Consider the following 27,107-nt stretch of genomic DNA (forward strand, 5'->3'; position numbering starts at 1 on the left):
CTTCCTTCCTGCCCAAAGCCACCAGTTCCCCCCTCCCTAGCACCCTCACCAACATCACCTATAAATAGGAGTGAGGCCGGGATTTCCCACCTTTGTGGAAACTGCTATCTGCTGTGGGTCAGGGGGGTGGAGCAGGCATGGGTGGGGGTGAGGAGGGGGGGGGGGGTGCACATCTGTTGGGGTGAGGAAGCGTCTCCCTGGCAACGAGGTTATCTGCATCCTCCATGCGTTTCCTTGTGGCGGGGCGCGGGGCGAGAGGCGTCGCGGCACAACGCCGCGTGAACACAGCGTTCTGAGCTCGGAGCTGCGCGGTGCGTGTTTACGTGTGTGCGCGGTGCAGCTTCTCTTTCTCAGCACTTGTCATGCCGCCGGGACGTCCCGGGGAGAGGGCGCCGGGGTCCCGGGGGTCGCCGGCCGGGTCCTGGGTGCTGTGGTGGGCGTTAGCGGCAGCTGCGGCGGGGTCGCCCCCTTTCCCCCCGCAACCGACGCGCAAAGCCTACAGCTTCGGGAGAAGCTTCCTGGGTTTGGACAAATGCAACGCCTGTGTGGGGACCTCAATCTGCAAGAAGTTCTTCAAGGAGGAGATCAGGTACGTCAGGCACTCTGCCAAGCCATGGGACAAACACCACAGCTGTGCAGAATAGCACAACGTCAGACCTATCCTCAGTACTCAGTTCTTGAGTTGCATTATGCATCATGAATTCTGCATATTGCCTATTCAGAGGTAAAGTTCAACGACCATTGCCTGTTTGACTTACTTATATAATGCAAATTATGATGTCCCTTTACACTAACCAGCATTATGCTCCATTATCCGACTAATACAGCAGTCATGTGGTACGAATAATTCTCTGTACGTCCAGTTAAATGATTTCACCTTTCTTATCAATCCGAGGTGAGTTTTGCTGTAAAGATTTGATCCTATGCAACACAAGAGCAACAAGAGCTTAGCTGTTTTTTTGTGAAAGATCAATTCTGTAACATTTGAAATGCCACCATGCTTTTTTGGAAACAAAAGAATTCTTCACCGAAAACAAATCATTTCGCTGTACCAGAGAACGCCGAACGGAAACCCCTCCCATCTGGGCAGAGTCAGATGAGCAGAGCTAGGAGTGCTTATGACTCACTGAGAATAGACGTGCTTTCAGAGGTCGCTGGAGTGCACTGTGCTGGAACTCCATTTGAGGTCACCGCATGGCAGACTACACACTACATGGCAAGTTTCTGCAGGACTGGAACTGACTCTTTGGGTCGCCCCTCATTCTCTCAGGAGAGCCTCTCGCTTCAAACAGCATGGCGTGGGATCGTTAGTAATCAGTCTGCTCTGAGCCCCATCCCATCGCCCACTGAAACCGTGACAACATTGACCGTTTTCTTGGAGAATGGCGAATTTAAATACCAGCTGCATCATTTGACTAGAGTTGTGATAGAGGTAGTAGCGCATTAATAACAACTCCTTTGCCATGCTGGGACATAGCTTCATTGATCACAGTGTGCTGGAGGCTGACAACATTGCTGATGGCAATTGATAATGATGATGAGAAGTTGTGATGAATTAAAAGAGTAAAAACACAACCCTGTGTGTGTGGACACCGTGTGTGTCTGTTTGTATGTGTATGTGTGTGTACATTTGTGCACATTTGTATATTTTTGTATATCTGAATTTATGTGCGCATGCATGTGTGTATGTTTACATGTTTATGTATATATGTGTATGTCTGTGCATGTTTGTTTGCATGTATATGTGTGTTTATGTCTGTATATGCACGTGTTTATATGTGTCTGTGCTTGTTTAGATGTGTGTATGTCTGTGTGCGTGTTTGGGTGTCTGTGTGTGTATATGAATATCTGTGTGGGCGTTTCTGAGTGTGCGTGTCGTCCCCGTCCCCAGGTTTGAGAGATGGCTGTCCTCCCAGCTCATGCTGCCTCCTGCACATAAGAGCTGGTACCTGGCCAACTACACGGACGACTCGGAGACCTGGCGGCCCGTGGTCCTGTCTCGGCTCGCCTCCCAGGCGCTGCACACGCTGTCCGACCGCTCCATCTGCAGCTCGGCGGGCCGCCCCCGCTCCTGCAGCATCGAGGCCGTGCTGAGGGCCACGCCCCGCTTCCAGGACTGGGCCCGCTCCCACCTGCTGCTGCCCCGCATGGTCCAGGTCACTACCTGCGCCGAGTCCACCCTGGCACACCTGGCAGCGCCGCTACCGAACGCCCGCAGCTGAACGCGATGGCGTCATCTTACTGACCTGCCCAGTGTCGCCGCGTGAAACTCAAAGTGCGGGCAGCGTTCAAAAAGAGGTGCAGCTAGCGGTTCCGTTATTGACATAGTTTGCTCATCACGTATTAGCAGCTGATTTCCCGATTTAAGCTGCGCATGGTTTGTGACTCACTGTTGGCTGGGAAGCTGATATAGTCTAGCTGTGTATGGAGTTCCCATCAGAGGCACTGTATTCCGCTTCTGAGAGCAGATGTGGAAAAACAGACAGACAATGTGCAGTGGAAACAGTAATTCACCTCTCACTCAGACAGCATACCCTTCTTAAATAAAACTCCCCAAGAACAGTCAGGCAGCACATTAGCGGTTAGCGTAACGGAAACACAGCTGATCTGTACATACTGGCCACCTGAAAAGGGCTCCCCGGGTGAGCGGTGCCGGGGTAACCCACCTGCCGTGTGTCCGCCTGCAGGGCCTGGCCGCGCCCATGGTGCGCTGCCCCTCGCAGAGGCTGCTGGACCGCCTGGTGCGGCGCTACGCCGAGGTGACGGACGCCGGCAGCGTTCAGATGAAGCACTTCGCTGAGCGCGACAAGCTGCGGCTGCTCTACACCCTGTCGGTCAACCAGCACCCCCTTCTGCTGCAGGTAGGACAGATCGAGGGGTGCCCCTTTCTGCTGCAGGTAGGACAGATCGAGGGGTGCCCCTTTCTGCTACAGGCAAGATAGATTGAGGGGTGTCCCTTTCTGCTACAGGTAGGACAGAGGTTCCTCCCGCTGCTGCAGGTGGGACGGGGATTGCTCCCTCTCCTTCACGTGGGACAGAGTGAGGGGCTCCTCCCCCTGCTTCAGGGGGGACAGAAAGAGGGGGTCCAGATGGGAGGTGGAAGGGAGATGGAAACACTCAACCTGGAGGCCTTCAGGAATCAATAATTAATAATCACAGAGAATGTGTCTTACAATGACATAAATCATAATGTTTTGGACTAAGCAACTCCCAGAGGGCACTGCAGCATTTCATCAGTAGAGCTTGTCATTGCTTGAGATAGATGTGTGCCCATCTGTTATGACTTTGGACAAACAATTACACGAGACAGTTATACCACTGATACTCAATAATTTCACCTCTGTGTGCTTCACATTGGAAGCTCTCTATCCCATCGTAGAAACTATAGGTTCCCGGATTTGCTGGCTTCTTATGAAGATTCTTGAAGCAGTATGGACTACAACATCATCTATATAAACTACAGCAACACTAACAGCACTAGACTCTCCCATTTCTGCCCAGAACCTCCTAGATAAGTAGAGAAGTACAGAAGGCATAAGGAACACAGGAGCTAAATATCTAGTCATGATGTAGAAGATCTATGATTGTCCTGATCCCTGCTTTCCCTTTCCCGCTCTCTGCCCTCTGACCTTTGAATCCAGATGTTTCCCGGGACGGAGGGCTGGCCCTTCCCCAGGTACTACGGCTCATGCGGCAGGGTGATGGTGTGGGCGAGCACCAGGCCAATCAGAAGCCTGTACGGGTCGCCGCTAGAGACACGCGCCGACCTGGCCTACCAGCTGCTGCACGTCACCCAGGGCCTGGGCTCCAACAGCCTGCGTTTCCGCCTCTACTACACGCGCGTCACCGAAGACATGTTCGCCACCTTCGAGGACGGCAAGCTCTTCATCGTGGACGCCAGCACCATCGGCATCATCGACCAGCTGGAAGGCAAGTGTCTCTTCTCCACCTCGGTGAAAGACATCGCATACAAGTACACTTAAAATAAAATGTGGGTGAGGGCGAAGTGTGTCGACAGGCCTCCCGTAATATTAAATCTCTCATTAACATTTAAACTCTTATTCATAGCATGGCTCTCTATTGACCCCATTTAAATAAAACCAAGTGGAAATGTCTGGCTGGCTGTGCCAAGCATTTATAGATGAGTCTTTGAAAGGCCATTGATGGCATATTCTTGGTACATGTGATTCAACCTTCCCGGATTTTCATTTTTTTTTTATGTTTCATTGACTTTTTTAAATCAGGTTGTAATAAATTCCATCCCCCAATCACAGATAAACATTGAATGATAGCTCAGATAAAAGACTCAACGCACAGTCATCTTTTTGAAAGATGGGTTATCATGCCCTGTGTGAATGCTGTATGTGAACACTGACGGTGCTCAGTGATGGCGAGTGTGAACCGTCACAGTGCTCAGCAGTGCTGTGTCTGAATGCTGACAGTGCTCAGTGATGGCGAGTGTGAACCGTCACAGTGCTCACTGGTGCTTTGTCTAAATGCTGACAGTGCTCAGTGATGCTGAGTGTGAACCGTCACAGTGCTCAGCGGTGCTGTGTCTGAATGCTGACCGTGCTCAGTGATGCTGAGTGTGAACCGTCACAGTGCTCAGCGGTGCTGTGTCTGAATGCTGACAGTGCTCAGTGATGGCGAGTGTGAACCGTCACAGTGCTCAGCAGCGCTGTGTCTGAATGCTGACCGTGCTCAGTGATGATGAGTGTGAACCGTCACAGTGCTCAGCGGCGCTGTGTCTGAATGCTGACAGTGCTCAGTGATTCTGTATACGAATGCTGTGCTCAGTGTTGCTGTATGAGACCGCTGGCAGTGGTGGGCGACGTTGTGTGTGAACTCGGACAGGGCCCGACACATATCGCTGTTCCCGCCTTCCTCTCTCATCTGTTCCAGCTCTCACTTTCTCAGCGGAAAAATCCCACTCTATTCATTCTGCTTTCCCACACTCTTTATCTTGTGAATTCAGGGACCAATCACAAACCACAAGCGTTTCTTACAACACCGCTCTCCTAATTTCACCATCAGGGGAGAGGCAGACAGCAGAGCTCATGTTCCTCATTTGAAGGGCTTTAAACCAGAAAACAACAGGATGATGCAGCTGATGAAGCAAACAAGCAGTTAAGAGCGTAATGAAAGAGAGCAGAGGTTTTTCTTTTTTTATCAAGACGAGTCTTCACCATTCCCCCAGCCCAGCAACAGGCATGACATTCAATCCCTGTGAACTCAATCTCCACTACAGCTCTGCTACACAACCCAGCTAAAACAAAAGGACACAAGTGACTTACATTCAGACTACAATCATTTATGGAGTTCAAAGTAGCTCTCGTTCCCTAATTGTGATCAAGTTGATAGATTGCAGTGACTGTCACATGATGGTAAAATTCTAAGAGTACAGTTGCTAATCGGATAAAACAGGAAATGGCTGAAAAGTTTGTATTTTAATGTACCGTTCAATAGATATGTAGGGCTCAAATACAATGAAACTTTGAGGCATCCATGGTTTTGCAGCAAGTGAAAAATTCCCTACATGGGCTGTTAGACGGCACTGACAAGGCTGCTTTTGAACAGAACAGTGTCAGAAACGAGATCAAAATATGTTTGTCTTGCAGCTGCTGGAACTGGAAGTAGATTTATTAGTGTGAGAAAATAAAAAATTGTTCTCCATTTTGATCCTCATAACTCAATTTTTTCCTCACAGTTTGATTTTGTTGGCTGTGTGGAAGCAATATTTGGTGGCTTGCTATAATGAGAAAAAAATACTGCCTTTGCATGGAAATTATTTAAATAAACACTCTAACAGTAGTGGAACAAATTGACTTCATTCGGCCAGTGAGGGGTGGGTAGGTCGGCCAGGGTTCCCTTGTCTTACTGCTCTCAGCACCCTACCAAATGCTGGGCTGCGTGTATGTTACTCAGATGATGCCAGAGAGATGGGTCTATACTCCAATTGGTGTTTGCTTCCTGGTGCACTGTGGGACTTGTAGTGTGAAAAGTAGTTGCAGTTGGCATTCATCTGTGTCGGAAGATTGTATTCACCATGCCCTGAGCTCCCATATGAGTGCAGAGGTCGTCGTGGTGAGACAAGCCTGATGCGTAATTGCCAATTACAAAAAAGGCTGGGTTTAGAGGGGAAAATTTGGAAAAATGAAAACGTAAAAAAATAAGTATATAAGCAAAAAATCCAGACGGTGTTTCAATGAAAACAAGGTTATTTGGCCCTTCTGTCTGTATCATCGCAGTGAATCAAGTTTGTGGTGACATCTACATCCTGACCATGTTTCTGCCATTAAAAAATAAATTGCCAGCAATTTATCTCAGACTGAAGGGATTAAGTTCAGCTAGAGTATGATTGCTGAACAGTGCAGATGCCTTTGGTGTGCAGACCTATAGGAAAGGCTTGGACACCCCGTGATCTATAGACCAATCAGAGACAAGTGCAAAGAATAAACACTCCAGCTTGTTTAAAAATCAATCACACAAGATTTCCCATTTTAAAAATTAATTGAATGCATGATTTGTTTTTAAGACAAAAACTGGCTGCAGAAATGGGAGAGAGCTGTGGTTTTAAGTGCATGGGAGCATCAAAGTCTCGTCTTAATATACTTGAACGTTTGAGTGGAGTGTCAGAATCTCCATCATCAGCATTTTTGGATTTTTTTTTTTTCCCTTCACAGTCCTTTTAAGTAAAGCCCTTTAACCTGATGCCCTGCCTCCCGCTCATGCTAATGCATAGAAGCGTGACCCCCCCCAGTGATGGACTTGGAACCTGGAACGCGTACGTGCTGTTGAAATATGCATGAGGCTTAACATGCCTCGTGTGCTGGGTCATTACAGAAATAGGGCACTTGAAGATGAGAAAAGTCAGCCAAGGCAAAGTCTCATGAATAAGCAGCAGTTTGCATCAATACTAAAATCATTCATCACTACTTTATTATTTCTTTTTGGTTTATTTCATAAAATTAATATTAAAAAACACCAGTTTTTAATTTTGTCTGATGATGCATAATCAAGTTAAACTAATACCAGAACACTAATTACAGCAACTATGCACCTAGCACTACATTGCTTACACTAAGCACTTACGATTGCATATAATCTAGATTCCTTTTTTATTGGTAACACCTAAAAAAACACTTCACACTTAATATTTTAAATCTGAAGGCTCTTAAATCTTAAGGCTTTTAAGTCTGAAAGCACACATACGTAATCAGGATGTAGCCTTATTTGATAGTTACTAGTTGTCCCTTCAGCACTGGAAGTAGCTTTGTATCAGCTATGTATCAGAAATCATTACCAATTTACAAAGCCAATAACAAGAAACCCGTATCAAAAGCCAAACCTGAGGGCAGAGCTGAGAGGGTGTGTCTTCATGTCGTCCGCAGGGTTTAAGCCCGAGAGAGGGCAGGAGCAGAGCCGGAAAGACATCTTCTCCTGCCTGAGCGGGTCCTGTGATGCGCCCCCGCCCTGCGGCTCGGTGCGGCCCTCCCAGAGCTTCGCCCTGCTGTGCCGGGACCTCCTCCCGAAGCTGCTAACGGCGCGGGACGCGCGGGTCAGCCGGCTGCCCCGGGACGTCGCGCGGCTGCTGGGCGTCTGCGCAGACGGCGCGCAGACGGACGGGAGCGTCCTGGGAGCGGCCCGCGCGCTGATGGAGCTGCTGAGGCCGCTGCGGCCCTGCAGCGCGCACCTCGCCTACCGCTACCCCGAGTGCAGGTACAGCCAGGAGTTCTGAGAACGGCCACGTCTTATCAACGAGCTGCTCTTTATCTTCTGGATCGGACCGTCCTCGCTTCTTGTGCCAAAAAAAAAAAAAGTCTACGCAGAAATGGATTGATACGATCATGCAATGGAAGCAGTTGCAGCACCAGAGAAAGAACGTTCCAGGTTGCACAAGAGGGAGAGATGGGAGGGCTCTGGGGCTGAAAAGGCATTAGAAGCACAGCCACCATCATGCAGTCTCTGACTCCTAACACCGCCTCGCTTGTGATGCCTTTCTGTTAAGGGGCCTGGGAGTTAAAAGCCTCCTACATCCCGCGTTTGCAGCATGCCTGCAGTGTGGTAAGTGCTTGATAGCTGGGCACTGCGGAGAGCAGCAGGGCCCTCATCTGCAGCGCTCCTGCCCAGCTGTAACTGGCCCTGATCCGTACAGAGAATGGCCTTCGACCACTGAAAGCGTACAGGTCAAGCCCCACCGAAAATAAGCGCATCGGGAGTGCAGCCGCGCTCTGCAGGAGATGGTGGATCACCTGTTCTAACATTACAGTCTTTCGTATGTGAACTTTTTTTTGTCGTAAACGAGTGCCACAATCCAATCTGCAGCCTGGAAATTAATGTCCAGGATGGTGGTTAAAAACCTAGGGCAATTGAAAGGAGAGGTGCTCACTTTCCAAACTCCAGATGGTATGCCCCCCCATGCAAGAGTCACCAAATCTCCTTGCAGGCATATGAAACGCCACGAAATGAAACCTGGGGTCTTTAAGAGGTCTGTCTGCTCAGCTGTCTGAGGGGAAACAAAATACAGGTAGCAACAGGGAACATATTAGAAAGGGGAAATTAACAGGTCGACTTTAATTTCAAAAACAAGGATTACTTGATAAACCAAATAGCCTGTTGCGGGTTGGTTATTTCACCGCACCAAATTCAAAAAATAAATCAAAGGTCGCACCCCCCAAAGCACACACGGATAGACGTGACATGCCACTCATGCCATTAACAGAAGGAAGGAGGACCGCCCCGGGGAGGAATACTGTCCCCACAGGAGCACAGAGCAGAAGTGATCCACCTTCGGGCGCTTTCACAGCGCTATTCCTGAAGATCGTTAGCGAGCGGTGCGAGAGCTCACCTGACACGGCGCATGAGGGGGCTCCTGCAGAGCAGCAGTGATGGTTCTATTCCTGCTCGCAGCGCTGTCCCTGAGCACCATCAGTGAGCAGGCACAGTACGAGCGACGTAGCGCCGAAACGGGGCAAGCTTACATGACTACATGCAAAATGTACATGTAATGAACTGCCAGTCAAGCTCTGCCATTCAATTAAGCTCTGCCAAACTGCTGAATTTTTGCTGGCCTCGTGTGCAGGGCTCTGTATAGCATATAGCGTATCATTAGTGAGTGTCCAGCAGGTTAAACTGATACACAGTATGAGAAAGCTAGCGAGCTAGAAACTGGGCATGCCAGAGCCGACACAGCATGCGGATTTCAAAACTGGGCCACCACCTCAGGCAACGGTCCAGCTGTGCGCCTGTCACTCTAAGGCCAGCCAGTGTGGCAGCTTGCATGACATTTATTGTGCTTTATCGACTGCTGCTGACGCAGCGGCACTGTCCGCTGTGCCACCTGTCTATGGTATTTGTGTATGACCTGCGTATTTGCTCACTAGTATGTCAAGGACCAAGGAAACCCTGGTTCTAAAGCCGCTGACATTCCCGTTATCGAGAGGGCAGTGCGACCAAGGCATATCTGATGCCAAAGCGTTGGCCTGAACAAAAGTACAAGGTGGAAGCGGGTGAGTTCATTTGTTTCCTTAAAGCAGGCCTTCTACAGCACACTGTGGGGGAGACAAGCGATATGAGCATGTGGCTTTGTAGGGGTGGCTGTCTGCTGAATGGACAGACACTCAGACACGGCTTTACCAAATCAGTAGAAATACACCCAAAGTAATCAGTGGAATAATATGATAACAATTTTGGTTTAATAACTCATAAAACATTCTTCAAACAATAAAACAATTTTAATGTATCTGTACAATGCTTACTAAGCAGTTTTATTTATATATAGAAAATGTAATAGGAGTAGTGTTTAAAATTACAACTCCTAAAAATTTAATGGCAGGTACTCTGGAAAAAATAACAGCATTCCATCCACAAATATTTTCAAGCAATAAATATGTATTTATAAATAGTGTAAATTTACATCGAGATTAGAAACAAAAACAAAAACAAAAAAATCACAAATTAAATTTTACTGTCTATGTGCAACCCATTTTTCTTTGAGACTTGGCTGTTATTTTTTCATATTTTTCTCCTCTTTTAAACTAACAAAAAACATCAAAATAAGACATAAAACATAAAAGCCGTAAAAAAATTATATCACCTAAGTTTTCACATTTTTTTGGATTTTGTTGCCAAAAGAGACTTCCAATGTCTATCTACGATACAAAAGACCAGCTAAGCTAGTACTCATTTTTGGGGAGGGAAATTTTTTGAAGAGGGGGGGAAGAAAAAAAAAAAAAAGGTTTATCAGCCCATAAACAGAATACGAACAGAGAAAGTTGTCAGTAGTCTTTGTGTGATGTTGCCAGTTGACATTATATATACAAAACATTTTCCATATTTTTTCCATTTTTCCAATATAAGCAGAGCTGAACCAGCTTTTAAACAGTCCCAGAGGAGGGGCAGTACCTACTCCAGTCCAATAGGGTTGACCACTCCACACTTGGCAGGTTGCATAGACACACAGCTTGTAGCCAGCAGCCTTGTGGGATAGCTACAGAAACCAGCACGGCACAACTGGGTTACTTCCTGAATATCAGAAATGGTTCATTTAGTCCGTGTGCACTGTGTATGCTGTCCACAGAACACATGCAAACGTCAAGATGAGGATGAGGGCAAAGGAGGAGCCTGCAAAGAGAGAGAGAGAAGGAGGAAAACTGAGTATACTTTGTCATCTTCAGAATTCTTACGCTTGTTGATGTAAAATTTATAAATACGATTTACTCTTTATACTGACTTCGGCGGAGGTCCAGCTGAACTGGCAAGACTACTGGCAAATTACTACTAAATATCACAATGATAATTATAACATTCTACAAAATGGCGGAACAATAAAGATCATATTACATGAATGAACTGTGCAGCAATCTGCTACTAATAAAGACTACCAAACACCCACTTTACCAACATGTCAAATTGCTGGTGTTGTACCGCTCATGTTTTACTTGGCTAAGCCACCTTTGATGAGAGCTCTCCTACAAAAAGGTACTTCCTGTATGTACAATGCCATGGGGCGGAACAAAATGGAAGGAATAACATGACCCTGCCGAGTGAAAATAACACTGAATCTTTGCAGCATCATTCTGATGCAAAATGTAGCAAAATCCACTCAACGCCTGTAACCCAGACTGCAGCCAACACAAATCAACTTACTAATGTGAACTGGTCATAGACGTGCATCAAGTCCTCCATTTTGTACTGCTCCAGCACCACAAAGTTCTCCAGGTTGGCACTGGCCTTGCGAGCGCAGTCCTGGCAGTGCACCACGTACGTCTTCCGGGAGTTGCTCTCGCTCGTTACGAAGAGCAGGTTGAAGACCTCCACCTGGGGAATGAGGGTGAGGTTAGGAACGCATGGTTGCCCCGGCCGAGGAATCGGCAGTGCCGACCGCAGTCCTGCTCCTCAGCGCCCCCCCTGCGGGACTCACCTCGCAGACGCTGCAGTAGTGGGCGGGCTCGTCCTTCGACCTCCCGTGCCAGATCACCTCCTTTCCCACGGTCTTCAGAGCCTCCTTCAGCATCTGACACTGCTTCAGCGTTCTCAGCAAGCAGTACCTGCAGCCACACACACACACACACACACACACACATACACACAGACTCATTACTCACAGCTGAAAAGGGCTTGGCTCAACAGCCACATCAAGCATTCAAAGCACAGACTGAGTGAGGACAAAGTACATGCTAGGAGAAGGCACTATGTATTAATATTGTATTATAATTAGTAGTGCATATTAATTAAATTAAAATATTAATGTTAATATTATAAGTTGCATGGCTGTTCCCTTCTGTACAATTTACTAACATAAAAGTAAATTATTTCTGCGAATGAATTAACACAACATCCTGAATTCTAAAACAGTAGCTGACCATTGCATCTCTGGTAAATATTGCTGCCTCTACATACAAACAGCCACCTCATCCAGATTAAGGAAAGGACTGTTCAGAGATGAACAGCGTCACATTTTTATATTCACTGAGAGTAAGTAAAACTCACTTGATCATCTCAAAGAGCCTGTGGTCGGAGACCTTGATGTTCCTGGCCATGTTCCAGGAGAGGTGAATCATGGGAACGATGGACTTGACACTCTGGAGTTTGTTCCACTCGTAGCGCTCCACTGCGAGTTTGTACTGGTACGCTGACAGTGCGAGAACAACACAGCTCACACCTAGGCTCCACTTACAGCCCAGACCGAGAAAAGCGCGCTGTAATGGCAAACCAGTCTAACACATTAGACTGAACGCTAACGGGTCCTCAGAAGACCCCAGCACGCAGATTACATCCGCATTCAGTCACCTGGCAGACACTTCTACCCAGAGCGGTCTACAAACCAAAGCTACAGCACACACAACACACATCAGACCATTTGGGAGCAAGTCAATCCGTCACAAGAACGTGAGAGAATGCCTGGTACCACTGAATACAGAATAAGTGCTACATCAATTTAAACAGGTGCAAACAATTGCGAAAATACCCTTTGGTAAAACAGAAACAGGCAAGATTTAAAGAGTTATAACTGGGTAGAGGAACTGCCTCAGTAAATATCAAGCTGTATAAATGGATAAAACTGTAACCCATTCAAGACACTCTGGGTAAGAGCAACTGCTAAAATTACAATAATGTAACATAAGATACAGTAGAAAGAGGTGGAGAGGCAGACACCACACTGGGGCCTGAACAGACGGAGGGTGTGATGGGGGACGTGTGACCCCCCCTCAGGAGTGGCTCTGCAGTAAAAGCTTGGGGAGGTGTGCCCGTGCTGCGCTCACCTGTTAGCGGCCCGACGTTCCAGGCGATGTTATTGCACCAGCCTATGGCCTGAACCCAGTGCACCGTGCCAGCGTTGGTCCACACCAGGTCCCCCGGCCGCTGGATGAACCGGTACACAGGGACATTGGCCTCATACAGGTCCTCCAGGTTCGGCCACCACGAGCCCATCAGGAAGTTTATGTTGTTCCTGTAGAAACACACACACACACACACACACGCACTCACTGTTATTGCTAACACACATTCAGTGTCACACACTGCCCAGCATGACAGAAATAATTTAAAACAGCATAAAAGTATAATACATACAAAACAAGGCAATGTGAAGACTTGATATCAACATGTTGCTAGAAAAAACATGACATGCAGTGGTATTTCAAACATTTAAGGCAATTACTATCCTGGCTATTAACTAAGTTAGGTTATGTTGTTCTCATACTTTTCACAGAAATCGTTCATGACTCCCCAGTAGGGCTCCGGTACAGCAAACCACTCGCAGTCCCCTGGTCCGATGTTGATATTCACAGAACAGAAGTCGTTGTTTTCTTGGTGACCTAAAAAGAAAAAAAAAAAACAGCCTTTAAAACGGCATCAGAGACAGGACAAATGGGTAGAAGCCTTGTAAGGGACAGATAAAGGCTTTCAGTTCCTTAAAAATTAGTCTCATTTTCGTAGATTATCACTTGCTCTCCATACATACACACAGATATAAACACTCATGCTACCAAAGAGTGTGAGTGTGAGTGTGAGTGTGAGTGTGAGTGTGAGTGTGAGTGTGAGTGTGAGTGTGTGAGTGTGTGAGTGTGTGAGTGTGAGTGTGTGAGTGTGAGTGTGAGTGTGAGTGTGAGTGTGAGTGTGTGAGGGAGAGGTGTAAAACAAATGTAGGTGTTGGAAGTGTGCGCGTAATGTATCTAAGTGTATATCGTCATGCATGTGTTTACAGACCTGCTGATGAGCTGTGTGTGTGTGTGTGTGTGTGTGTGTGTGTGTGTGTGTGTGTGTGTGTGTGTGTGTGTGTGTGTGTGTGAGTGAGAGAGAGAGAGAGAGAGAGAGAGAGAGAGAGAGAGAGAGAGAGACAGAGAGAGAGAGAGAGAGAGAGAGAGAGAGAGAGAGAGAGAGAGAGAGACAGAGAGAGAGAGAGAGAGGGAGAGGGGGAGAGGGGGAGAGAGAGAGAGAGAGAGAGGGAGAGGGGGAGAGAGAGAGAGAGAGAGAGAGAGAGAGAGGGAGAGGGGGAGAGAGAGAGAGAGAGAGAGAGAGAGAGCGAGAGAGAGAGAGAGAGACAGAGAGAGAGAGAGAGAGAGAGAGACAGAGAGAGAGACAGAGAGAGAGAGAGAGAGAGAGAGAGAGAGACAGAGAGAGTGAGAGAGAGAGAGACAGAGAGACAGAGAGAGAGAGAGAGAGAGAGAGAGAGCATACAGACCTGGCGTGCGGCTGCCAGGAACCTTCATGTAGAGCTGGACGGTGTTCATCCCCAGGATGGAGTGGCCCATGTGACTGAGCAGATTCCCTGCGGACACGACGCGTGCAAACGCTGGGAGCTTACTCAACTCTTGCAGCTGCAGCTTCCACCTGCAATCCACCAACCACAGCAAGAGCACGGTCAGCACAGGCTGAGCGCAGCCAATCGCGTCCCTTCCTCACACATCCCCCTTCAGCATGGACTTTAACTAAAAACACACTAATTCCATCCAACAAGGCGCTTCTATCAAACTAGACACAGTGACATTGGGAAAACTGATCAATGCAAGACCAGCGGAAACGTCCGTCAGCAGCCGCTGAGGAACACGACCTGCCGGCAGACAGACGGCACTTACTTCCTCTCGTCTGACAGGTCTACGTTTGTCCCAAACTTGACGTGTTTGAAGGGACCCTTTCTTCGTTGGCCCGCACTGTGGAGAAAGAGGGAAATTGCGGTCAGTTGCACGACGAGGTCAGCCGAGTGTTCGCTGATTTCATTCCCTGTCTGACAGGCAGGATCTTACTTCTCTGAGGACGGCGACTCTGTGTCCGAGAGCTCCTTCTGTCCCTTCTTCTCGTTCTCCTCCTTAAATTAAAGGAATAAAATGGCGATGAACTAAAACAGAGCTACACAGTTTCCCTTTTATAACTGCCCAACAAAGTACAACAGCTCATTCCTGAGAATCCATTAAAATAACTTTTACTGTGCCAACAGGGCACAATATTTTGAAGACAGGCAGAGGCGAGTTAGGACAGTAGGATTCTAAGCTGCACTAAATATGGTCACTTCAGGATCTTCAGACACTGTGCAAATGCTCTAAAAACATCCCAATGCAGTAGTTTTTGTTAGCAAATAGCTGTGAAACCCCACACACACACACACACACACACACACACACACACACACACACACACACACACACACACACACACACACACACACACACACACACACACACACACAGTTAAACACTATGAATATTTATAGCGGAGGGGAGGCAGATTTTCACACTTCTGAGGGTGCAGCTCATCAGGCAAAGGCCATTCAGCAGCTCTGACAGAAAACTGCCCAACTCCACAAATGAGGGAAGGGTTCTTTACCTGCGGCATTCACTCCAGCACCCCCAGAACTGTCAGGTCTGTGCTGCCGCAAAGTGCCAGCACAACTCAGTCACCGTCTGACCAGGTTCCGAGACGATAATCTCAACTAGACTCTTTAACAAACCATCTATAACGTCTGCAATCTTTCCGCCAATTCAAAATTCACCTCATTTTACAGCAACATCCACGCTGAAGGATTTACAAATCTCTGGGTTCAGATCTGAGATCCTTTTGACAGCGCAAGTGACACATGACCTGAGCCATCTGGCCACCGACACTCCCCCCCCATACATATTGCATTATATTCATCAAACCCTTGCCACCAACCACTGGCAGCTCAGGGAGCATAATTATGCGGAAGGGCCAGCAAATGGGTTCAGATTCTTTCCAGCAGACGCGGAAGGGACTCTGAGGCAGAGAGCAGGCGGTGCAGAGCATTGTGGGAGACTGACCCGCAGCGACTCCTGGAATGACGAGGCCTGGTACTGGGCGTACTTGGCGATGGTGGTGTGGGACCGGCTGCTCTCGCAGCGCCACATCTTCCGGCTCCCCGTCAGGTCCCAGTTCTCGTCGGTGGGCTGGAACAGCTGGGTGCGCACCTCCACCAGGTGGTCGGGGTTGGCCTCCACCAGCGTCTTAGTGGAGAACAGCCCCAGGTCTGAAGCGGGGGAGGAGGAGCACACATTTACAGAAATTAGCATATCCTTAACACAAGTGACAGGAACACAACAGCCTAGATAAGCCTATAAAACAAAAATACTTTCTCATGATATGACCATTTACACGTGTGTACACACACAGTGCCTTCCGAAAGTACTGAGACCCTTGACCAATTCTCACATTTTACTGAATTAGAAATGATACACTGAAATTTCGTTCTGTGTGAAGTTTTATTTAAAGACAATGAAAGTCAAAATTAACTGTTTTGAGGTGATAACATGTTCTCAAATGTTAAGAAAAAAAAACGCTCTTTGCATAAATATTCAACCCCCCTCCAGCCCCTTTTTGCTGAAATAGCTTTAATTCTTTTGGGATAAGTATCTACGAGCGTTGCATAATACTGGGAGGGATGATCACCCATTCTTGGCAGATTTGCTGCACGTTTTTCAGGTTGGTAGGCATTTGTGGATTGTAATTTTCAAACAATGCCACGGATTCTCAATGGGACTGAGGTTAGGACTGGGCCACTGTAGGACATTCACCTTTTTGCTCTAGAGCCACTCCAATGTTGCTTTGGCCTTGTGCTTGGCACCACTGTCCTGCTGAGAGGTGAACTTTCTTCCAAGCTCCAGCAAACCAAAGCAGGTTCTCTTGCAGTATTTCCCTGTATTTTGCCATTTCATTGTTCCTTCAGTTTTAACAAGATGCCTAGTTTCTGCTGAGGAAAAGCATCCCCACAGCATGATGCTGCCACCACCACACTTAACTATATAGATGGTGTTTCTTCACACAGCGCTTTGAAATTGGGCCAAAAAGCTCTGTCTTGGTCTCATCTGAACACAAAACATTTTCACAGCCTGACCGATGATTCTTAAACAGAGTTGGTGTTTTTACTGCGACAGTAACATTTACTTTATTGGTTCAGTTAGACCAATTGTATGGCAACTGTGTCCTTGTTGGGACAATTTGGTGACCTTAAAATAATTACATTTTGAGTTTCAGCGTTTCTAAATAAAACATCAGGCAGAACAAAATTTCAATGTACCGTTTATAACTCAGTAAAATGTGGGAATCGGTCAAAGGTCTGAATGCTTTTGCAAGGCACTGTATATGTAGATGTGTGTGCGCTTATTAGAGCAAACTCCCTCATTTTAATTGTGCTGAAGATGTTCTCTGGCAGTACGCTGCAGTAAATGAGCTGGGCACAGCGCAGAGCTGCACAGGCGAGCGTCTTCGAAGCAGCTCTGCGCAGCACTGCACTGCATTGCTGGAGACTCCAGGATGTTACATGCAGTGACTCTGTCAGCCTGCAGGTGGTGCTGTTGCCATGTATGCGAACCGCATCCGCGCAGACGCGCGCAACGAGCCGGACTCTCACACGGAGCCTCTGGCGTGCGGCTTTTCCACTGGATTTGACACAAATGCACCAGAATCTGGCTTTATCGTGGTAGAAACACGCCTCCCACATGAGCCCGCGTAGACTGTAACCTGTCCCGAGAGCGTGTGCTCAAGGTCTGTCGCTGCTTACCCAGCTTGAGAGCCCCCGCCAGGCCCCGGATCACCGTGACGGGGTTCGCCGGGTTTGTGCAGAACTGATGCAGCGGGGGGAAGAAGGCGTCCCTCTTGTTCTCCAGCTGTGGAGGAGCAGAGGAGGACAGAACATGAATACAGAGGAGCCCGGAATAAGCGACATCACTTCGACAGGACTTTTCTTCTGCCAGCAAGTAAACGCCGTCTTGATTACCTTGTTCGACAGAGTGATTATTAAATCAATTTTACTTCATAACAGCTTCTTTATTCTCTAGTTTTTTTTTTTTTTTTTTACCATGGCAACAGAACAATAAAGGAGAAATCTCCAAGACCACTTTTCATCAATGTGTTCATCAATACACAGCACATCTGCATGTGGAAAGGAGCAGCATGGCCACCTCCACACCAGCCAGCTGCCAGTATTGTGCAATACTTACATATAGACACTGTGGGGTACAGTAGTATACTCACATGCACACTGGGGGTAAGGTGGTAACCTCACACAGATACTGGGGGTAAGGTGGTATACTCACACAGTTACTAAGGGTAAGGTGGTATACTCACACAGATACTGGGGGTAAGGTGGTATACTCACACAGTTACTAAGGGTAAGGTGGTATAATCACAGATGCTAGGGGTAAGGTGGTATACTCACACAGATACTGGGGGTAAGGTGGTATACTCACAGATGCTAGGGGGAAGGTGGTATACTCACACAGATACTGGGGGTAAGGTGGTATACTCACATAGATACTGGGGGTTGGTGGGTTCAGTTTGTCCTTTGGCAGCGGGGGAAAGGGTGGAGGAGGCATTCGTGGAGGCGGACACTTGTCCAACAAGATGCTGCTGTTTGACAAACCATTCTTGCCCAGGTTTCTACAATGACAAAAAGGCAATTCAGAAATGCATAAATAAATCAATCGATATTTAAATTAATTCAGAACTGCATTCCTATCCTTGTGCCATAAAAGTAGAACACAATGGAAGGTGTAATTTTGATACCACAATTTGTGACATCCGCATGATACTTAGTTAATTAATGCTGTACTGGGAGCAAGCGATGAGATCCAGTCAGCCTGACAGAGGTCACTGCACTGCAACCTCTCCATCTAAGAAAGCAGCACCAGGCCTGTGTCTCAGTGTCTCAGGAGGTCAGCACAATGGTACCCTGCAGCCAACAGGGGGCAGTGTAGCAGCATCCACATCTGTGCTCTCCCTGTGTGAAATCCCTCTTCTACATTTCACACATGCTTTTAATTACTTTAATTGCTATGGATTCTTGCTTGGCATGTGAAGATTTTAATGTACAAATATGAAGAAAACATCCTCCAAACAACGGCGCTAACAAATATTAGCACATTTTAGTTTACTGCGTCCTCACGCGGCAAACCTGTTCACAGCAAACTCAGGTCTGAAGTGCTGTAAAAATCCATTCACAGAGTCTTGCTAAGACCAGGAAATCTGTCACATCTACAGATAAAGGAACTCTGCAGTCTTCAGTCTGCTCAGGGGGCTCCGTTTAGACTCATATGGTTCATTTCAAGTAACATCAGCCGCTGACATGGCACTCACTTTAAGGTCGGTACATACATGGATCCTGCGGAGATGAGCACTGCAAAATGTCTGATTTGTACGATTATTCGACCTAATCGATCTAATTTTGGACAGCACAGATTCAATATTAATCTAATATTAATCACTGGTCCCGAAAACTTGTTCTGAAATTTAAATCGACCACAACAATTGAGTGCTCCTGTGCTTTGCACAAAGGGGGGGGGCGGTGACTTGTCATAATTATGTCAGTGCAGTTTGGAATGTGTCATTTGGATCTGTCTGGCTAAACTGTTGTGAATGCCAAAATCAACGCAGGATGCAGGTCATCGCAGTGCACCTACAGCAAAATGGTAAAACAAAGCTGGTGCTAGACAAACACTGTGTTCAAATGCTACTTAATTCTACTAGGAAGCATTTAGTAATTAACTGGTAAGTAAACATGGCATAACCAATTAGTGCAATTCATGCATGACCGCTCATTTAACAGCAGCGTTTCCATGTGTTTGGGAGCATTTCCTACGCAGGGAAAATATGGAGGCCTCCAGTATGTTAAATTTGGGTGCATTTGTGTAAACCTGTTCTGTCTGCCTACCTGGGGAGGACCATGTAAATAAGTCTTGGGACTTCATTGTGTTACCCTCAGTTTCTTTTTAGACAAGTGTGTCTGCATTGTGGTAATGCCGTGTTTTTAACTTTATCAAATAAATTCAAATCAATCTGCTGGGAATCGGTGGTGCTGTAGATTTTATGCAAGTGTCGTGGACTGTCTGTCAAGCAACAAGGGTCACGCTAGTTAAATTAGCAAAAGTCTGCAGTAAGTTCCTCACACGCCACCCATCTGCTGGCTGAGGAGTGATCAGATGGGAGACCAGAAGGAGCAGATATCTCACTCCGCAGACCGGCGTTTATTTTAGGGATGAGTGACAGAATGCCTTTCAATGTCAAAACAAAAAGAGGAGGAAAAAAAAAAAAAAAATCACACTCATGAGTTACCAGCACAAACCAAATGCATCTATCTGTTCAAAAACAGTTACACAAACCCAGCAACAAATTAACTTCTGGAAGTGTCTTAGCATCACGGTGTACAAGGGACCAGGGTATGGGCTTGCAAGCACTAGCACTGGTAATGATCCATGGATAAACCCCAGGTTATAGGAAGGAACAGAGAAAATAATCTTTGCAATCTAAATGAAGATAACAAATCAGTTGAACGATTAGATCTCTGCTGGAAACTGAGTGAATGAATTAACATTAGGAACAGGGTTTCTCTCAACATCAAAGTCAAATCACAACTAAGATCTGAGGGTGATCACCAAATTAGCCCAAGGAGACCAATCTAATTTAGTTTGTTTTAACTGCTGTTCTTAAATCTCCCTAGAAGAAACTCTCAGATTAAAACCATCTGATATTTAACAACCCCCACGGCAAGACGTATGCCAACATGGATGCTTAAGTGATAAACAACCAAGAAAACATCAATATACTTGAATCCACACAAGAATGTGGAAAAATAGTTATTTTTCAACATTTCATCAAAAAAAGCAATCTGAAGATATTTATTCCAACAGCTACAGTGACTACCCAGGTCTGAAACAGAAAACTGAGTTCTTGATAGAAGAGAACTACAATACCCAGGTAGCACATCAGTCCTGTCTTCAGAGAGGTTAATGATGCAATGAGAGTAGTATTCCTTATGCCTTCCCCATGAAACCTATGCACCTTTGGCACCACCAACTCCCTTCTACACCTGTCAAAACTGTACACACACATTAACACATTAAGGGGGAAAAATACCCTTTCCCAGACTGTCCAAGACAGTTCCATAACATTCAGCCTTTTGTGTGGTTGAGACCATTGCCATGTCTCGAATGATAATCTAAAACATAACCTGCACCATATTTTAATCTAAAATATAACCAGCATCACTGTTTGCCTTCATTACATTCAGAGTGGTTACAACACCTGTGGTTACAACCACCTCTGCAGTATGGCCACACAGTTTCTGCATAGGCTGTGCAATGTGGCATTGTTGGGCCAATACTGTGAATGGCCTCCAACCAAGATTAAGAGGAAATGAAAGAACTAATGACACAAATATAAATTCATTTTTGCTGCCTGTGATCATCCGCTGTCTTTGTTCACCTCACGGTTCATGATGCAGAGTGCATTTTTGGTTCAGATGACACTGAAAGATGAATAATATAAAAATATATAATACAAATATTACAGATTTTCCACTTTTGTCAGTGTTCAATCAACTTGCCATTATTGCCATTATGTAACTGGCTAAGCCAGTGACAGGTATGATGGGAAAACACCTTTTGTACTATTTTGAGAGGGCTACTTCACTTACTATCAAAAGCACTACTTACAGCAGCCCACAACATACTATGACATCACAAAGCACTGCTTACAGCAGCCCACAACATACTATGACATCACAAAGCACTGCTTACAGCAGCCCGCAACATACTATGACATCACAAAGCACTGCTTACAGCAGCCCACAGTGTACTATGACGTCACAAAAGCAGGGCTTATAACAGCCCACAACTTACTATGACATCACAAAGCACTGCTTACTGCTGCTCATAACATACTGTGACAAAACAGAGCACTGATTTACAGCAGGCTATGACATCACACAAAGATATGACAGCATCATAAAGCATTCTGTGCTACACAAGTCCAGTGACTTATAACCTTTCATATGATTATCTTACACTTACACTCTTACACACTTGTGTTTCTGAATGCGCTTGGACAGCTGTGTCATTCAGAATTCATGCTTAAAACAGTGAGATCTCACATTCATCATCAGTATTTTTCAGTGAACAGCAGCAAAATTAAAAGAGCAATGAACCATGGCATTCCTTAGAACAGTGAGCCAAAAAACACAACTGGACTGCAATTAAAATCAGCCTTTGGGCAGTTAGAGGAAACCAGGATTAACTTTTGGCAATTCTAGAACTCAATAAAATAAAAGAGAACATGTTAGCTAAGCCCCATTGGCACTGACCACAATGATGGGAGTTGTCACATGGAAACAGCATGTCTTCGTTACCAGCCTTACTAATCAATCCCTGAGAAAAGATGATCTGATCTCACTCGGTGCGCTACAGGCTCCTCCACTGGTTTATCAGCCACCGCTCCCCTGCACTTACAGGTGATGCAAGCGCTACGCTATATCACACGGTATCTGAGGCACCAGAAGGAGGGGTTATGAGCAATGCACTGAACCGTGTTACAGTGCACAGAGCAATACGCAGCACTTCAGTCTTGCTTTTGTGCTCTACAGGGATTATTACTGCAGACTTACACCCTGAAACTAGCTGCTCTTGATGTTTTGGTTGTTATATCAAATGTATTGACATACTGACTCTTTTTTTTTTTTGCATCTACTGTTTTTAATATGGTTTTATTTGCACTTAGAATATGCCCTTGCTTTGTAAGTCACACTGGATAAGAGCACCTGCCAAATGAATAAAGTAAATACATAACAGTGTGCTTCCACACGAAGACAGAATGACTCATTCGATTATTTCCTGGTTTGTGCCCTGATCTCTGACCTTTGACCCATATTAAGACACTGAAGTCTGCTCAGCACACACTCCACATTCTCTCCACGTTCCTCCATACGAAGCAGAAGATTACTGCATGTGGTGGCAGGACGAGGAAGCCTGAATAGCCACTTTTAGAGAAAGATACTCCAGACTAACTGCAGACTCACCAAGGCGTGGCATGGGCATGCCCCTACAGCATAATCATTACATCCAACATCCTCTTTATCAACCAGAAATGGATCTCTAGTCTATGCCAACGGTCATGCTCTTGCCTTGAAAACAGGACACAAACCCCAGTAACACAAAGCCAAGAACCCTGCGCAAAGGTTTCTCCTCTCGGGGGGGGGGGGCTTACCTGCAGGCTTTGAGCACGTCGGCAGAGCTGGGGTAGATGGAGACGGAGGACCAGGGGGCGAGGGGGAGGGCGGCTTTGTGGCTGATTGCAGGGGGGTCCACTTTCATGGGGCTCTGAGAGTCCTCCAGGCCTTTGCCATTCAGCGTAGGCCCAGACCCAGTGCAGGGGCTGTTAAGGCTGTTGACGCTGTTGGTGGTGGCCTGCTCCAGGGACCTGGGCGACGGGGTGGCTGTGGACATGACTGACGAGGGGGAGGACGCCACCGAGTTCGCCTGGGTCCGGGAGCCCTGAACGGCCGGGTGAACGTTGTTGACCTTCTCGCAGGCCCCGGGAGCCCCGTCGCTATTGGCTTTTCCGATCAACAAGGCAGAGAGCTGAGGATTGTCTGAACTAAGTACACCTGGTGACCTGGAGTCCGCATGGCTAGGCCTCAGAACAGCATCTGCCATCACCTGATGGACATGATTAGGGAGTCCCTCTACAGTGGCAGTGCTGTCGGGCGCCCCTCCGGAATGCCTGCAGCTGTCAGGCCCTGACGACGCGCTGTTTCCTGAAGGCTTGCTCTCTTTGGTTAAGGTAATGCCTTGTTGTCCACCTGAGGTAGCAGTGTGAGGAGGAGAGGGCAGGTGATTGGGGGCGGCCCCCTGCAGTAACGAATTGCTAGGCATGGTGGAATGTCCGACCTGATTCTGAACACCAGTTCCAGCTGCCTGGAAAGGCTGGGAAGCCCCAGTGGAAGAGAAAGGTGGTTCACCATTGGGACCTGCCAAATGCGAACCTGGACCTTTTTGAAGCCCCTGGAACAAAACAGAAAACGCAGAATATTTGCCGGTGCCTCACAAAGCACGCATCTCTAGCATAAAACTCCACAGGTCTGGCGATGTTATGAACGAAGCAGTCCTGCCTCACAGCAGTGGTCCTCTCTCTGCGAGAGCCAAAAATGCCACCTAACCAACAGGTTTTTTTGTGACGGAGTAATCCAAGAAGCCCGTTTTCTGCATGTATTAAATACAGGGAATAACCTCATTTAAAACACACATGGAGCAGGTGGCAGAATACAAAAGACAAAGCAGAGACTGACGCTTTCACTCTTAAGCTTAGCAACAACGATCAAGCTCATTCAACGGAAGCCAGTAAGTGAGTACAATCTGTGCTTTACTACTACAACACCATACAGTCTGTCCACATTTTCATACCAATCTGCATATCCTCTACGATGCATTTCAATTAGCACATATATGCTTTTGTTATGCCACCCTTTTCTGCTCTCACTTACCACATTTTTACCTTTATATCATAGGCAGGAGTGTCTGTAGTTACAGGAATATCTAACGTGTTTAAAAGTGAGCACACAGACACGCACACATACACAGCCGGTGAGTACAGCCGACGGTGCGTACCTGAGTGGAGGTAATGTGTTGGGTTTTGCGCGGCTCCTCTGTGCTGCTGCTGCTGCTGGTTGGGGTTGTGCAGTTGTGAGGTAGTGCGTTTTGCTGCAGGTAAGGCACGTTTCCGTTGCTTCCCATTCCTGTCGTGTGATTATTGCCTACAGAAATAGTGTCTGTGGTACCCAGCATTCCAGCTGTGCTGCAGGGGGCGGAGCTGCCTGGGAAAGGTCCGTTGGCTATTGGCTGACCGGTGCAGGGGGACTGGGTCGGGGGCTGGGGGGCAGAGGGCGTCCGGGACAGAGCGACGTGGGGGTGCTGAGCGGAGTTCGTAGGCAGTGTAGAGTCGGCCGAGGGCCCGTTGGGAGCGCTGGGGCGCATCTGTCCAGCTGCGTTTTGTCTCATCTGCTGAGCCAAGAAACGGGAAACGGAGTGTTTTCTCAAGAGGCTTTTGCTCTCTTCAGCATTTAATGAGGGTGACCAGATTTACATACTGCACCGCCCACAACATATTCTCACCACAGACTGACAGACACTTAGCATAACCACATTAAGCATAACGAGCAGGGACAGGCCAGTTACTCCGCATCCACAGGGGCCCCGCAGGGCTCCCCGGCCGCTCACCTGCTGCTGGTGCTGCTGCATGAGAGTGAACTGGCCTTCCAGCTGCTCCAGCATCTGCAGCTGCAGCGGCTTCAGGTTTGCCCTGCTCGCCCGCAGCTGGTCCAGGAGCTGCAGAGAGGACACAGAGGAGGGGGTGAAGACCTCACACTCACCTTTACCTGTCCGTCTAAAGCATTCAGAGCAGTTTATTGACAGAACCCCTCCCCCCTACAAACACATCTAAGTACCTGCAGCTTTTGTGGCGTTAAGTACCAGTGAGGGACTTGCTGTGGTGTGGAACTGTTAGCCCAGGAATCCGCAGAGTTCTGTTTGTATTGGATGATAAAAAGGACACGCATGAAGACAGCTCAGCTTCTACAGGGCAACATCTTTGGATTGAGGGATCCAGTTATATTACAATCACAAATAAAGATGTTTTTAGCATGGAAAAACAACTAAGTTGTTTACTTGTACAACTAGGTCTAACGCTGACATCGCCAACAAAATCGCCTCCAGTGTACAAACCTGCCATGCTACTCACAGGTGCAAATGATTTATTCACCATATGTCAATACATACTGTACACACATGAAAAGAAATGCAACTCTGAACTGATATCTGACACTGTCAATTAATAACTAAGAAATGTACCTACAGCACCTCTCACGCCATTCTAAACGAATGGTGTCCAATGTTTACTTTTTCCCAAGTAACTTGGCCCTATCATTTATCACTTTAGCATCTGAACACAATTTGCTTTTCCCACTGTTCTGTTTGCTAAACAGCTATTATAACTACTTTATCATTCTCCTCTCAGGAGTACACCAATTGACCTCTTGTCCTTTTCCCTGGTCTATAATCTCCTGCTTCGATATTGCAGTCTTTTCACCATGACATCGACACTGTGAAACCCGAGCATCTAAACCCAGCGGACAGCCTAAACCCGGCCGAGGTACCTTAGCTGGGCTCGACGTTCTCTTCCTCTTGGCAGGACTCGATTGGTCGTCGCCCTGGCCTGAAGGCCCCATATGCAGAGCCAGTGACTGCGGGGGTATGTGCGGGTGGCCCAGGCCTCCTTCCTGACTCTGATGAGGTTTGCAGGCCTGGCACGGGGAGAGAGAGAGAGCACAGAGAGGGCGCTGTGTGACGCTTCCCTTCCCGCAGGCTGAGCTGAGCGCGCTCGCGTCACGGCAGGACGCTCTGCTGCAACGCACAGCAAACCTTCATTCCCACACAGTGCCCAGGCTGAACTGCAGCCGCAGGACACCAATCTCTGGTTAATGTCTGAGTGAGAAGTATTAGTACAGAAAGATAATGAATCAGTCTTAACAAGCTAGTTTTAAAACAATCCTGCGTAAAATCTAAATAATTACATATCAGAGCTCAAAGAAATACATGACTGTTCACAGCTTAGACAATTTAAAGCAAGGGTGTAATACTTCTATCTATACTTTCTATCCATCATTTAAAGTTCCTTAAAGTGCAGGCTACAGCTACATGCAACCTGCCATATTTTTAGCACCGCCTTTCCTCTTTTCCAAGAGGCACGGGGCTAATATTCTATCACTTTTATGCAGTGTTCATCTATACCATTCTGGCAACTAATCACACAGTGTTGCACAGCTGAGCCCGCGTCACAGAGAACATGAGAAAGACGAAGCACACCCAGAGTTAGAGGTGCAGACGAGTGGATTACAGGTCATGTGACAAGGTCCCCTTCACTTCACTTCTGTGCTTTTTAACTGTGGGACCCACACTGACACTGGGGCATGAAGACATGAACTACGTTCCCATTAATGCACAGCATGCGAATTGTGCCCAGTGTGGCACCTTCTCTTCCCTTTGGGAAAAATAAAATGATAATAATAATAACGGCCAAAAAATTAAAAACTAAATTTCGCCATTAACCATTTCTCCTGAGGAGGCTTGAATGTTGAATATAGCTGGCAAGCCATAGGTATCTACAAGAATTTTGTTTTTGTTTTTTGTGGACCTGCCATTGAGGTCAGTTTCATAACTCTCAGTTACTGGGAATAATAAAGAGTGAGAGATAAAATATAAAATTTATAACAGAATATATAAAATATATTACATCGCACAAATCATATTTACATACTAAATAAAACACAAATG

General features: G+C 46.9%; 2 protein-coding genes across 4 annotated transcripts in view; one reads left to right on the forward strand and one right to left on the reverse strand.

Moving 5' to 3' along the window:
* The first annotated feature begins 362 nt into the window (after positions 1-362).
* Positions 363-8,235, forward strand: dipk2b (divergent protein kinase domain 2B). The gene is made up of 5 exons (XM_036545546.1): positions 363-589; positions 1,892-2,156; positions 2,688-2,861; positions 3,642-3,930; positions 7,392-8,235. Exons 1-5 carry the CDS (start codon positions 363-365, stop codon positions 7,736-7,738), a joined length of 1,302 nt encoding a protein of 433 aa, XP_036401439.1. The 3' UTR covers positions 7,739-8,235.
* A 1,833-nt stretch (positions 8,236-10,068) lies between these two features.
* The window catches only part of LOC118788649 (lysine-specific demethylase 6A-like), a 67,981-nt gene continuing 50,942 nt past the window's right edge, over positions 10,069-27,107 (reverse strand). For all 3 annotated transcript variants that reach the window (XM_036544625.1, XM_036544624.1, XM_036544626.1), the window contains 17 exons: positions 25,931-26,077; positions 25,223-25,300; positions 24,996-25,103; positions 24,387-24,776; positions 22,987-23,783; positions 18,261-18,390; positions 17,513-17,618; positions 15,777-15,982; positions 14,748-14,809; positions 14,580-14,654; positions 14,186-14,334; positions 13,205-13,319; positions 12,765-12,952; positions 11,992-12,133; positions 11,423-11,549; positions 11,149-11,319; positions 10,069-10,623 (listed from right to left, as the gene is read on the reverse strand). In XM_036544625.1, the coding sequence (XP_036400518.1) occupies positions 10,594-10,623; positions 11,149-11,319; positions 11,423-11,549; positions 11,992-12,133; positions 12,765-12,952; positions 13,205-13,319; positions 14,186-14,334; positions 14,580-14,654; positions 14,748-14,809; positions 15,777-15,982; positions 17,513-17,618; positions 18,261-18,390; positions 22,987-23,783; positions 24,387-24,776; positions 24,996-25,103; positions 25,223-25,300; positions 25,931-26,077 (3,021 nt within the window). In that variant the 3' untranslated portion in view covers positions 10,069-10,593. The remainder of the gene's footprint in view (positions 10,624-11,148; positions 11,320-11,422; positions 11,550-11,991; positions 12,134-12,764; positions 12,953-13,204; positions 13,320-14,185; positions 14,335-14,579; positions 14,655-14,747; positions 14,810-15,776; positions 15,983-17,512; positions 17,619-18,260; positions 18,391-22,986; positions 23,784-24,386; positions 24,777-24,995; positions 25,104-25,222; positions 25,301-25,930; positions 26,078-27,107) is intronic.

This window comes from Megalops cyprinoides, chromosome 14 (genome assembly GCF_013368585.1).
Source record: "Megalops cyprinoides isolate fMegCyp1 chromosome 14, fMegCyp1.pri, whole genome shotgun sequence".
Classification (NCBI taxonomy): Eukaryota; Metazoa; Chordata; class Actinopteri; order Elopiformes; family Megalopidae; genus Megalops; species Megalops cyprinoides.

Bases quoted from the DNA above. Each gene is read 5' to 3' on its own strand.
- dipk2b (XM_036545546.1), top strand. From the start codon at position 363: ATGCCGCCGGGACGTCCCGGGGAGAGGGCGCCGGGGTCCCGGGGGTCG. The intron at 590-1,891 runs GTACGTCAGGCA...CCCCGTCCCCAG, and splicing joins TTCTTCAAGGAGGAGATCAG to GTTTGAGAGATGGCTGTCCT. The intron at 2,862-3,641 runs GTAGGACAGATC...CTTTGAATCCAG, and splicing joins AGCACCCCCTTCTGCTGCAG to ATGTTTCCCGGGACGGAGGG.